Raw genomic sequence first — 12,031 nt, 5'->3', positions numbered from 1 at the left:
CTGAAGGCCTACACATGACCTTCTAGCTTCCAGGATGTTACTGAGTAAAGGAATGGCTATATTTTTGTCCAATTCTTGACCAGAAGGCAAAAGAGTGAAAGGGAATCAAGAGAATGCAGCAGGATATACAAGCTCCATGTGACCATGAGGAGAGTCCTTCTGTAGATTATACCATCCAGGGAGCTTGTGGGTTTTGCGTGATTTGACAGGCTAACGGGTTGAGAATGGTGTTGTAATGTTGGAGGTGAGGCTGTTTGAAGCAGGATGTGGTAACAGAGGCATGATGGTGAACTTTGGCTTGGGAAAAAAGGTGCTGTCTGAGTGAGTGGTGGGCGAGGTCCTGGGCATGTTCCCATGCTTCCTTTGATAGCTCAGCTGGTAGAGCGGAGGACTGTAGGCTCCCTTGCATGGCCATCCTTAGGTCGCTGGTTCAACTCCGGCTCGAAGGAGTGATCTTTTGGCTCTGGGCCAGATCCTCTGGCACCACTGCCTTTTGGCCCTGCAAGGGGTCTCCCATTCAAAGGGCTGTCTAATCATGCATTCTTGTTTAATTTTGGGCAGATGACCAGGCAAGACATTTTTTGGTGAACCCTTGGGCAGGGGATGGTGATTCTGACCCCTGGGGTTGTTTGCAATCACCTCCAGCAGCAAAGGGAGTGGGTGAGTTGGTGGTGGTTTGCGAGCAAAACCAATGTGAGACCCAGGTTTTGGGTGCAGGTCTGGGTGCCTGGGAGATGAGAGGACCTCAGGTAGAGGCTGCAGGGTGGGGAATTAGCTCAAGTGGTAGAGCGCTCGCTTAGCATGTGAGAGGTAGCGGGATCGATGCCCGCATTCTCCAATGCTTTTCGTTCCTCCTTGCCTGGACAAAGGGCCCTTTCGTGGGGATCCCTCTGTCCTCTGGGGACTCTGGGCAGGTTTATGGTGTGCCCTGGATTTATAGGGGAGGATGACATCAAGTGTTGTAGCAAGAGTACTATGGGCAGCTTGACAGAAGAATTGATCTCCTCCCTCTTTGCTTGACTGTGCTCAAATATCAAACCCAGTACCAAAAAGGTCATCAATGAAATGGAGTAACTGCACTGGAATGCCTCCAAGAAACTCAAGTAACAATGGATTTCTTTTCAAGAATGGGCTGAGGAGACTGGGTACGTTCAGTTCGGAGAAAGAGAGGTTCAGAGAACTTGTTGCAGTGCTTAGGCTTAGGTTACAGAAGAGCAGAATGGGTGTCATTTTGTTTTGTCTTATGCTTGAGCAGAATGCAAAAGACAGCACAGTGAAGGGGAATCAAGGGAAAATGCAGAAGGACATGGGTAAGTTCTGTGGCTATGAGGAGAGTCCATCTTAAGGAAATGACATCCAAGGAGCTCATGGAGCATTTCTGTGGTTTTCATGGCTGATGGGCTAAAGGAGCAAGGAGCTGTAATGTTGGAGCTGAGACTGTTTGAAGCAGGATGTGGTAATAGAGGCATGATGGTGAACTTTGGCTGGGGCAAAAAGGCGCTGTCTGAGTGAGTGGTGGGCGAGGTCCTGGGCATGTTCCCATGCTTCCTTCGATAGCTCAGCTGGTAGAGCGGAGGACTGTAGGCTCCCTTGCATGGCCATCCTTAGGTCGCTGGTTCAACTCCGGCTCGAAGGAGTGATCTTTTGGCTCTGTGCCAGATCCTGTGGCACCACTGTCTTTTCATCCTGCAAGGGGTCTCCCATTCAAAGGGCTGTCTAATCATGCATTCTTGTTCAATTTTGGGCAGATGACCAGGCAAGACGTTTTTTGGTGAACCCTTGGGCAGGGGATGGTGATTCTGACCCCTGGGGTTGTTCGCAGTCACCTCCAGCAGCAAAGGAAGTGGGTGAGTCGGTGGTGGTTTGAGAGCAAAACCAATGTGAGACCCAGGTTTTGGGTGCAGGGAATCCCAGGTCAGGTGTGGGTGCCTGGGAGAGGAGAGGACCTCAAGTAGAGGCTGCAGGGTGGGGAATTAGCTCAAGTGGTAGAGTGCTCGCTTAGCATGTGAGAGGTAGCGGGATCGATGCCTGCATTCTCCAATGCTTTTCATTCTTCCTTGCCTGGACACAGGGGTCTTTGCCAGGGGTGTGTCCTCTCTTATGTTGTGGGTGCTCACAGTATACCAAGAATACAGCTGGCAGGAGAACATCCAGGTTTGGTCTAAGATTAGCAAGGGCAGTTTAGCAGAGGATATGTCTGGATTTCCATTACAGATGTCAAATATCTCAAGTACTGTGTCCAGTTTTGAGATCACCTATACCAATGGAGCAACTCTAGTTAAGTACAGCCAAGACATTCAGTGATTGGAGACATTCCTCTGTATGCAGCGTCAAGGAAAACGGGAATGTTCAGCCTGGATATAGAGAGGTTCTGAAGGCCTACACATGACCTTCTAGCTTCCAGGATGTTACTAAGTAGAGGAATGGCTATATTTTTGTCCAATTCTTGACCAGAAGGCAAAAGAGTGAAAGGGAATCAAGAGAATGCAGCAGGATATACAAGCTCCATGTGACCATGAGTAGAGTCCTTCTGTAGATTATACCATCCAGGGAGCTTGTGGAGTGTATCTGCTTGTGGGTTTTGCGTGATTTGACAGGCTAACGGGTTGAGAATGGTGTTGTAATGTTGGAGGTGAGGCTGTTTGAAGCAGGATGTGGTAATAGAGGCATGATGGTGAACTTTGGCTTGGGAAAAAAGGTGCTGTCTGAGTGAGTGGTGGGCGAGGTCCTGGGCATGTTCCCATGCTTCCTTCGATAGCTCAGCTGGTAGAGCGGAGGACTGTAGGCTCCCTTGCATGGCCATCCTTAGGTCGCTGGTTCAACTCCAGCTCGAAGGAGTGATCTTTTGGCTCTGGGCCAGATCCTGTGGCACCACTGCCTTTTCGTCCTGCAAGGGGTCTCCCATTCAAAGGGCTGTCTTATCATGCGTTCTTGTTCAATTTTGGGCAGATGACCAGGCAAGACCTTTTTTGGTGAACCCTTGGGCAGGGGATGGTGATTCTGACCCCTGGGGTTGTTCGCAGTCACCTCCAGCAGCAAAGGGAGTGGGTGAGTTGGTGGTGGTTTGCGAGCAAAACCAATGTGAGACCCAGGTTTTGGGTGCAGGTCTGGGTGCCTGGGAGAGGAGAGGACCTCAGGTAGAGGCTGCAGGGTGGGGAATTAGCTCAAGTGGTAGAGCGCTCGCTTAGCATGTGAGAGGTAGCGGGATCGATGCCCGCATTCTCCAATGATTTTCGTTCCTCCTTGCCTGGACAAAGGGCCCTTTCGTGGGGATCCCTCTGTCCTCTGGGGACTCTGGGCAGGTTTATGGTGTGCCCTGGATTTATAGGGGAGGATGACATCAAGTGTTGTAGCAAGAGTACTATGGGCAGCTTGACAGAAGAATTGATCTCCTCCCTCTTTGCTTGACTGTGCTCAAATATCAAACCCAGTACCAAAAAGGACATCAATGAAATGGAGTAACTGCACTGGAGTGCCTCCAAGAAACTCAAGTAACAATGGATTTCTTTTCAAGAATGGGCTGAGGAGACTGGGTACGTTCAGTTCGGAGAAAGAGAGGTTCAGAGAACTTGTTGCAGTGCTTAGGCTTAGGTTACAGAAGAGCAGAATGGGTGTCATTTTGTTTTGTCTTATGCTTGAGCAGAATGCAAAAGACAGCACAGTGAAGGGGAATCAAGGGAAAATGCAGAAGGACATGGGTAAGTTCTGTGGCTATGAGGAGAGTCCATCTTAAGGAAATGACATCCAAGGAGCTCATGGAGCATTTCTGTGGTTTTCATGGCTGATGGGCTAAAGGAGCAAGGAGCTGCAATGTTGGAGCTGAGGCTGTTTGAAGCAGGATGTGGCAATAGAGGCATGATGGTGAACTTTGGCTGGGGCAAAAAGGTGCTGTCTGAGTGAGTGGTGGGCGAGGTCCTGGGCATGTTCCCATGCTTCCTTCGATAGCTCAGCTGGTAGAGCGGAGGACTGTAGGCTCCCTTGCATGGCCATCCTTAGGTCGCTGGTTCAACTCCGGCTCGAAGGAGTGATCTTTTGGCTGTGAGCCAGATCCTGCACTGCCTTTTCATCCTTTTGGTCCTGCCCAGGGGTCTCCCCATGATGATCTACCCAGTCATTACCTCTTGTCTGAGTTCAGGAATACAATTTCTACAGCAGTTTTGAGTGAACCGTGGGCAGGGGATGGTGGTTCTGACCCCTGGGGTTGTTCATAGTCACCTCCAGCAGCAAAGGAAGTGGGTTAGTTGGTGTTGGTTTGCGAGCAAAACCAATGTGAGACCCAGGTTTTGGGTGCAGGTCTGGGTGCCTGGGAGAGGAGAGGACCTCAGGTAGAGGCTGCAGGGTGGGGAATTAGCTCAAGTGGTAGAGCGCTCGCTTAGCATGTGAGAGGTAGCGGGATCGATGCCCGCATTCTCCAATGCTTTTCATTCCGTTTTCTGGACCATAGGTGCTGTGTCCTCTTGTGTCTGTGGGGAGCCTTGGGTGGACCCAAAGGCTGTATCAGGAGTGGCATAAGCCATTGGCGTAGGCATGGGTAAGGCATTATCCCTCCTTGCTCAGTAGTAATTAAATGGCATTAAGAGATCTTCACACATTTTCTAATAAAATTCTTAATCACAAATGTAGCCCATCACAGAGGTGTGGACCTGCTGGAGCAAGTCCAGAGGAGGGACATCATGATGATTAGCAGGATGGAACTCCTCTCTTATGAGGAAAGGCCAGAAGACTTGGGAATATCCAGAGTAGAAAAGAGAAAGCTTTAGTGTGACATAATTGGAGCCTTCCAGTGCTTAGAGAGGGCCTACAAGAAAGCTAGAAAGATAGAACAGGGTTTTTGACATGAGCATGTAGTGATAGGACAAGGGTCAATGGCTTTAATTTGAAAGAGACAAAGCTTAGATTAGATATTAGGAAGAAATTTTTAACTGTGAGGGTGGTGAGGCACTGGAACTGGTTGCCCAGAGACGCTGGGAATGACCTGCCCCTGGAAGTGTTCAAGGCCAGATTGGATGAGGCTTTGAGCAACCTAGCCTAGTTTGATCAACCCAGGTCTCTAGTTCCAGAGAGTTGGAGCTAGATGATCTTTGAGGTCCCTTCCAACACAAACCGCTTTATGATTCTATAATTTTCTTTTAAGTAGTCTATCAAACAGGACCATTTGAAACTTCTGAAGAAAACAAGATATCCAGTAGCTCTCTGCATATTACTTCACTGTCAGGAAAGAATAAGTCAAAGTACAGTTTAATTTATTACGCCAAAGAAAAGGTTCAAAAATTACTTTTGTATTATATTGAAGATAAACAGATCTCCTTTGAAATTCTGCTTATTAGAAGCCCATTAGCTTTACTCCTGATAAATTAGATTGTGCCAAACTCCAAATAAAATCACAGAGAGTCATGTCTGTCATGTTTATTAAAAAGCAAATTTTGCCCTGGGCTGTGGTAGTATGATTAACAGTGACTTAATTAATAATGGCAGGAAGCTCAGAATCAGGTATGGCTGGTTTTATACCTTGTACTAAAGAATACCATTCTAGCAGCAGATTTTTGGATTAGCATAAATTAAAATATAATTAAAGCAAATATATGAGACTGACTCATCATTTTATCTTGCAAATATTTACAGCTACTCCATTAAAAGTCAATCCCTCTGACATTTCCACTTTAGTCAGAAGAAGCCTTTTTTTTTCCTCTAATTACTAATAAAGATGGAGGAAGCACCACTGTCAGTTTTGCCATAGATCACTGTGTAAATCATCCATATTCATGCTCAGCATTAAATAAAGTTAATTTCATTCTACATTCTCCATGACAACTCTCTCCTTTGGGGATTTCCAGAAAATTAAATGTAAAAGCAACAGGAAAACATGAAGTTTGAAACAGAAGATGATTTCTACACCCAGGCTATACTACAGGGACACAGAAGGTGCAAGTCATAAGTGAATTTGATACCCATGGTAAGCTTTTTTCCCAGTGGTGTAATTATGCAAGACAACAGAGCCATGGGATGTCAACAATTCTCCTTCCATTGTGTGAAGAGTTTGGACATTCACTACTTCTGCCTCCATTGAACATATGCCTTTAGGAACAGAAAGCAGGAGAAATGCAATTTGTTCAAAAACATGGAGGGCAGAGTCCCACCAAAATTCAGGCTAAACAATGATGCAAGTAGATTCATTTCATAAACCATTTTTTAGTTCAAATATATTCTTACATTTGATAGGAAAAGTAAGCTGTGTTAAAGTTTGCCTGGTAATAATAGTGCAACGAACAACTCCCAGAATGATGCTGTAATAAAAATTTTACAATATTTATTAAACCTGCAAGTACATGTCTGACATATTTCAGTGTCAAGAACATCTACTTTACTCATGACATTTAAAGTTCTTTCTCTTTCAACAGCAGCTGAACAAATTTAAGGGCAAAATTACCCATAACATCTTCTGCTATTACTTCTAGACCTTGTTACATTTCAACAATAAAATATTTGCCACCATTTTGATAACTTGTGTTTGACTCAAACTTGTCTTAATGTTCTCTCTTCTTTTTCAATAGAGAAACAACCATTTTCTGTGCCAGTATTTTTCAGTACTTGGTTACACTCACAGTTAAATACATGTACCTCTTTTTTCAGCTCAAATAATTTTCAGATTCCAAGCACTGCTTTTGGTTATGCCTGCCTTCATAAAGTGAGCAACCCACTCACACCTAGCAATTTTCTCCTTCAAGGATGTTACATACTATAATCAAATAATCTATCAGTCTTCTTTTTCTTTTCTGACCAGATAAACTGATTAGACTCTTTATGTCTCTAGTTCTCAAATTGTCATTATAGCACTTTGCACTGGCGTTACTTTTCAACGCTAACACAAGAACTGGGTGCAGTATTCAAATAGCCCATGTTGGTTTATCCCAACAGTCTGGCCTCTCATTCACTTAGATTAAAAATTTCAGATGAATCAGGGATTGCTTGTGGGATGAAATCAGTAGATTCACATTGCACCACCTCTGATTCTTTTCAGGCTCACAGATTAAAAAAAAGAAAGGATTGTGACAATGAATGTCTACAGTGCAGGGAAATCAAAAGGTTTTACCATCATAATCATGCCAAACAAATAAGCATTTTTAGACCTGTTGCAAAGCACTCTTTACATACCTGTAGGACTTCTTAATCTCATCATGTGTTGCTCCTTTCTCTAGTGCCAGGATTTCATATAATGCTTCGCCTGATGTTGACAAAGCACGTTGCCTTTGTTCAGCCATAATAGCAGTGCATTACCAAAGCTGCTAACGTAGAACACAATTTTAAATACCGGGGATTGTAAGTATTTATGGATAGTACTTCTTACTGTTCATTTTAATAGATTTTAATCAGGCAGCAAAAAATTAAAAATATGTGAAAGTGAATCTAGAATAAAATCACCTCTATATTATCCTCTGTCTATGAACATATTTTACAATTGAGAAAAAATGAGAAACTGGAAAAGCAAAAACCAAGGAACAGAAGCTTTTGTGTTAGGTAGCACTGTTCATGTTAAAAGCTTGATGTTGCTGTCACTGAAATGAATCGCTAAATTTGCTACTGCATTAATACCCAAACATTATATTTCCACTAATTTTATTTGTGTTTGTTTACATCTGCTTTTTCTAAGTCTTGGGAGAATACCTCTACTATTTGTCAAGGCTATTGACTTCTTACAGTGGGGTAAGAGCTTTGTACCTCTGAGTATTACTTATGGCAAAAAAGTGGAGAATTTTTGCATTCTCAGCACAAGGGTTAAGGTTCAGCCCAACCAATTTTAGGTGCCTAAGGTGATTAAATTTGACACTGAATCAAACTAGACTCCCTATATTGTCAACAGACATGCAGACTCAGAGGACAACTGGACAAACACTTTCTCCCTATTATCTCTACAGTGTGCTCAGGGTGACTGCAGCTTGAGTATTGTGTACAGTTCTGGGCCCTTCAATTCAGGAACGACATAGTGGTGCTGAAGCAAGTCCAGAGAAGAGCAACAGAGCTGGTGAAGAGTCTGGAGCTCAAGTCTGATGAGGGGCAGCTGAGGGAGCTGGAGTTGTTTACCCTGGACAAAAAGAGGCTTAGGGGTGACCTGATCACTCTCTACAACTCCCTGAAAAGGAGGCTGTCGCCAGGTGGGGGTCAGCTTCTTCTCCCAGGCAACTAGTGACAGGACAAGAGGACATAGTCTTAAGGCATACCAGGGGAAGTCTAAGTTGGACATTAGGAAGAATTTCTTCTCAGAAAGGGGGATTAGATATTGGAATGGGAGCTGGTGGACTCACCGTCCCTGGAGGAGTTTAAGGAAGGATTAAACATGGCACTTTGTGCCATGGTTTAGATGACATGGTGGTGTTCTATCATAGGGTGCACTTGATTATCTCAGAGATTTTTCCAACCTGATTGATTTAGTGACTTCCAGCTCATGACCCTGAGAACTGGTGGAGTGAATCTGGACCTTGGTGATGAAAGTAGATACCAAGAATTGACCTCTGTATTATGAAAGTAACTTCATTGAAAAATTCTGCATGGGAAATACTGACATCTATCAGGGTCTTATCTTATTTGAGATACAAGACTTTGGACTGAATTCATGAGCTTCTGATAAATTTAATATGGTACCCTTACAGTATAGTGCAAGCATAGGCTGACATATTTAGTCGTCTTCAGATCTAACATTTGCTCTTCCCTTCATCACAGAAGAGAAGCAGACAAACCAGTGACTCTCCATCAAATGGCTTGACTACCTCCCTAAAGTGCACAGTTCATCCTTTTGGATTTGAAGAACCAAACACTTTTAAACCAGACCTAGCTCATGCTAGGCAATAACACAAAGAAACTCATACAGCAGAAACTCTTTCTAGCAGCTTTCCAGTACATAGAGAGGGCCTATAAGAGAGCTGGAGAGGGACCTTTTACAGGTGCATGTAGTAATATGCCAAGTGGAAATGGCTTTAAACTGAGAGACCAAAGTTAGATTAGATATTAGGAAGAAATTCTTTACTGTGAGGGTGTTGAGGCACTGGAACAGGCTGCCCAGAGAAGCTGTGGCTGCCCCATCTCTGGAGGTGCTCAAGGCCAGGCTGGATGAGGCTCTGAGCAGCCTGGTCTAGTGGAAAGCGTCCCTGCCCAGGGTAGGGGGCTGGAACTAGATGATCTTTAAGGTCGCTTCCAACTCAAACTATATAATGATTCTATGTAATCCATAATTTAAAACACAAGATAAATATACCTCTGGTTAATAAGAGAAAGCTGCAGCTCACTAATGGCAGACTTGCCACAACAAAACTCTCACCACAACTTTCTTTGAATGTTGCATCCCTCTCCAAATGTTGAAAAGTGATCACAGAAAAAGCCTAAAAGTGAGCTGTAATCCTAACCATAAGAAAAATTTCTGTAAACCTGTTTTGTTAGGTAAGGCTACCCTCTCCTCTATTGCACCCTTCTTGTTGCTGAGCTAGAAACACTATCATGCCATTATTCATATATTATTTACTAAGCCACATTTTTGTTCAGAACCAGACATGTAACACCTTTAAGTTTTCCAGAATTATTCAATATGAAAAAGAAAATCAAATACCATGTAAGTACACAGTGAAATATAATCCATGCAGTAATTCTGGCATATAGTATTTACTTTGCTGTTTTTCTGATCAGCTAACTCACAATTTAGGGTCCTGTGATCTGCTGAAAAAAACCTCCTTTCTACTTCAATTAAATCCTTCAATTAAATGTACTGAACTTTTGGTTTTAAGTTAACAATTAAGAGTGAATTTGCATGTGAATATCTAGATAGTACTTTACCACCTGCAGTAGTTACCATGATTTTGTTAATGATGGTATGCCTAGAGCATATTTAGCATAATCCTGGGGTCTATTCTGACCACACTGGAATCATGCAAGGCAAATCGAGCCTGTTAATGCACAAGATAATGGTAGTAATTACATGAAGTCACAGATATACAGCATTTGTTAAAATATCTGTTACACAATGACGATCAGCTACATGGCAGCCCTGAAGCATAAATCAAAATTAAAATTATGATGGATTTAATTCTGAAGAACTACAAAGTAATGTAATTTGTACTTTCTCATAAAATAATTTTAATGACCTAGTCAGCTATGGAAATTTAAACTCACTTGCCTATTCAGTCTTCCAGTGATTAATCAACTTTAAGGTCTAGCTCTTCAAAATTATTTCTTACTTATTTAAAGCAGTCCTGTGAAATACTAAAAGTGCAGTGAGACAATTCTTTTCTAGATAAAGTTCAACTCTTCTTATTAAGGAAGATGTAACAGTCACAATTTTAGTACTAGATACATTCCTGATGGATGACATTACATTAGAATCTTATTTTCAAGCTATGTATTTTTGTTCCAGTAGAACAAAGTCAAGAAAATGTTGTTTTCTTCCTTGAATGACAATGAAATTATTAAAAGAAAATCCAAATTCTGGAAACAATTCCATGACTCCTAAGAGGATGGGACCCTGGTTAACTTCAGCTTTTTCTGCACCAATTTTATACTATCCAGCATTAAGCATCATATACAGGGGTTGCAATAATATGCCTTTTTTTTCCTTTAAATACCCATAGTTCATTTGGATTAGTGCTGAAAAATAAGACAAAGTTATTCAAAGAACATACCTGCTTGAAAAGTGATGGAACACAGTCTGGCATGTACAAACTCACAACATTATGAGTTCAATATCTTGATGTCTTTGTGCCAATATCATCCACAAGGAAAGAAGCAAGTGCCACCAGAAGCCTCCTTCCACAGAAAGCAGCTGCTGCTTTTCATCCTTCACAATCAGGGTTAAAGAGGTCAGTGGAGTCTGATTACTTCTATTGTTGTCCAGTATCCAATTGGTTATCTCGCAGGAAGATCTATGAAAGAGCAAATAAAATTTTCATGAGTTTAAAAGCTGATATATCCAAGAGTTAATGACACTGAAAAATTTGGGACAACTGTGTATTTAGTTAGTTGTTCTTCTGTGCTTTAGTCTTGATGGGGTCTTGAGTTTGTCTTTTTTTTCCCATGCAAATATATTATTTTTTTTTAAATATACTAGAGTCTTGCTCTAAATTTCACTTCTTAAGACCAACTGTGGCTTAGGTTTACTACATAATCTCTTCCAGAACAGGATTAATTTAAGAACTCTCTTTAGGACTTCTCCTGACTTCTTGTAAATTTTTATATAAAAACAGAAGATGCAGGATAACTTCTCTTATTCTGCTGAAGTTTATCCTCTAACTTACACCATGAAAACCTAGAGAGGCATTCCTTTCCATTTGAAATGGAGGAGACTGTAAATGCTAGAGACCTAAAAAAACCCCATTTTTCTTGGTATGTCATCCTTGGAACCAAATAGTTCATCTTTTGTACTCAAAAAGTTCCTAAATCACCCAATTCCAAACTATATATTTTGTAGTATGTTGACCTTGGCTGGCTGCCAGACTGCTACCCAGCTCACATTATCCACCATCCCCACTTTGTCAGAATGGGAAGATAGGATTAGCTGAACAGCTCATAAATCAAGATAAAGATGGTGTGATCCCTTATCCATTGCTGTCATGGGCAAAACAGATTTAACTTGGGGAAAACTAATTTAATTTATAGCTAATTAAAATAGATTTGGGTTGTAAGAAACCAAGACAAAAATTAAAACAACACCTTCCCCTCACCACCCTGTTTTCAGGCTCAAATTCACTCCTTCATTAACATCCATGAGCAGAGCCACGAGGATGGGAATGGTGGTATGCTTGTATATATAATAAATTTATGTTATGGTAAAACATATAATAAAGTATGTTCATGATTACATCTATAAAAGGATATTTATGATTATATAAAGTATAATTATGACCATAGAAAAACACTATTTATGAAAAACAAAACAACATGAGAGCTGATAAAAAATTGTTAAGTGGATGCTTTTTAATGTGAAACATATAATTTTAACATTTCCCTTGTTCTTAGGTATATTATTGATTTCGAACATTCCCTCAAATTTCAG

The 12,031-nt window shown here is 42.0% G+C and overlaps 1 protein-coding gene and 7 non-coding genes across 8 annotated transcripts in view; 7 read left to right on the top strand and 1 right to left on the bottom strand.

Moving 5' to 3' along the window:
• Positions 1 to 7,276, bottom strand: part of DNAJC5B (DnaJ heat shock protein family (Hsp40) member C5 beta) — a 37,506-nt gene extending 30,230 nt beyond the window's left edge. The window contains exon 1 of the mRNA XM_085052940.1: positions 7,153 to 7,276. Coding sequence (XP_084909066.1) covers positions 7,153 to 7,259 — 107 coding nt within the window. The 5' untranslated portion in view covers positions 7,260 to 7,276. The remainder of the gene's footprint in view (positions 1 to 7,152) is intronic.
• Positions 361 to 449, top strand: TRNAY-GUA (transfer RNA tyrosine (anticodon GUA)). Its single transcript is given in 2 exon segments — positions 361 to 397; positions 414 to 449. It is a non-coding gene; the product is annotated as a tRNA-Tyr (tRNA).
• On the top strand, positions 766 to 838 carry TRNAA-AGC (transfer RNA alanine (anticodon AGC)). The gene has a single exon. It is a non-coding gene; the product is annotated as a tRNA-Ala (tRNA).
• On the top strand, positions 1,548 to 1,636 carry TRNAY-GUA (transfer RNA tyrosine (anticodon GUA)). The gene is given in 2 exon segments: positions 1,548 to 1,584; positions 1,601 to 1,636. It is a non-coding gene; the product is annotated as a tRNA-Tyr (tRNA).
• Positions 2,749 to 2,837, top strand: TRNAY-GUA (transfer RNA tyrosine (anticodon GUA)). The gene is given in 2 exon segments: positions 2,749 to 2,785; positions 2,802 to 2,837. It is a non-coding gene; the product is annotated as a tRNA-Tyr (tRNA).
• Positions 3,154 to 3,226, top strand: TRNAA-AGC (transfer RNA alanine (anticodon AGC)). Its single transcript has one exon. It is a non-coding gene; the product is annotated as a tRNA-Ala (tRNA).
• On the top strand, positions 3,936 to 4,024 carry TRNAY-GUA (transfer RNA tyrosine (anticodon GUA)). The gene is given in 2 exon segments: positions 3,936 to 3,972; positions 3,989 to 4,024. It is a non-coding gene; the product is annotated as a tRNA-Tyr (tRNA).
• On the top strand, positions 4,342 to 4,414 carry TRNAA-AGC (transfer RNA alanine (anticodon AGC)). Its single transcript has one exon. It is a non-coding gene; the product is annotated as a tRNA-Ala (tRNA).
• Positions 7,277 to 12,031: the final 4,755 nt, after the last annotated feature.

This window comes from Lichenostomus cassidix, chromosome 2 (genome assembly GCF_008360975.1).
Source record: "Lichenostomus cassidix isolate B80296 chromosome 2, HeHo_3.0, whole genome shotgun sequence".
NCBI lineage: Eukaryota > Metazoa > Chordata > Aves > Passeriformes > Meliphagidae > Lichenostomus > Lichenostomus cassidix.
The sequence above is the reverse complement of the archived record's forward strand: the minus strand, read 5'-3'. Positions and strand labels throughout refer to the sequence as shown.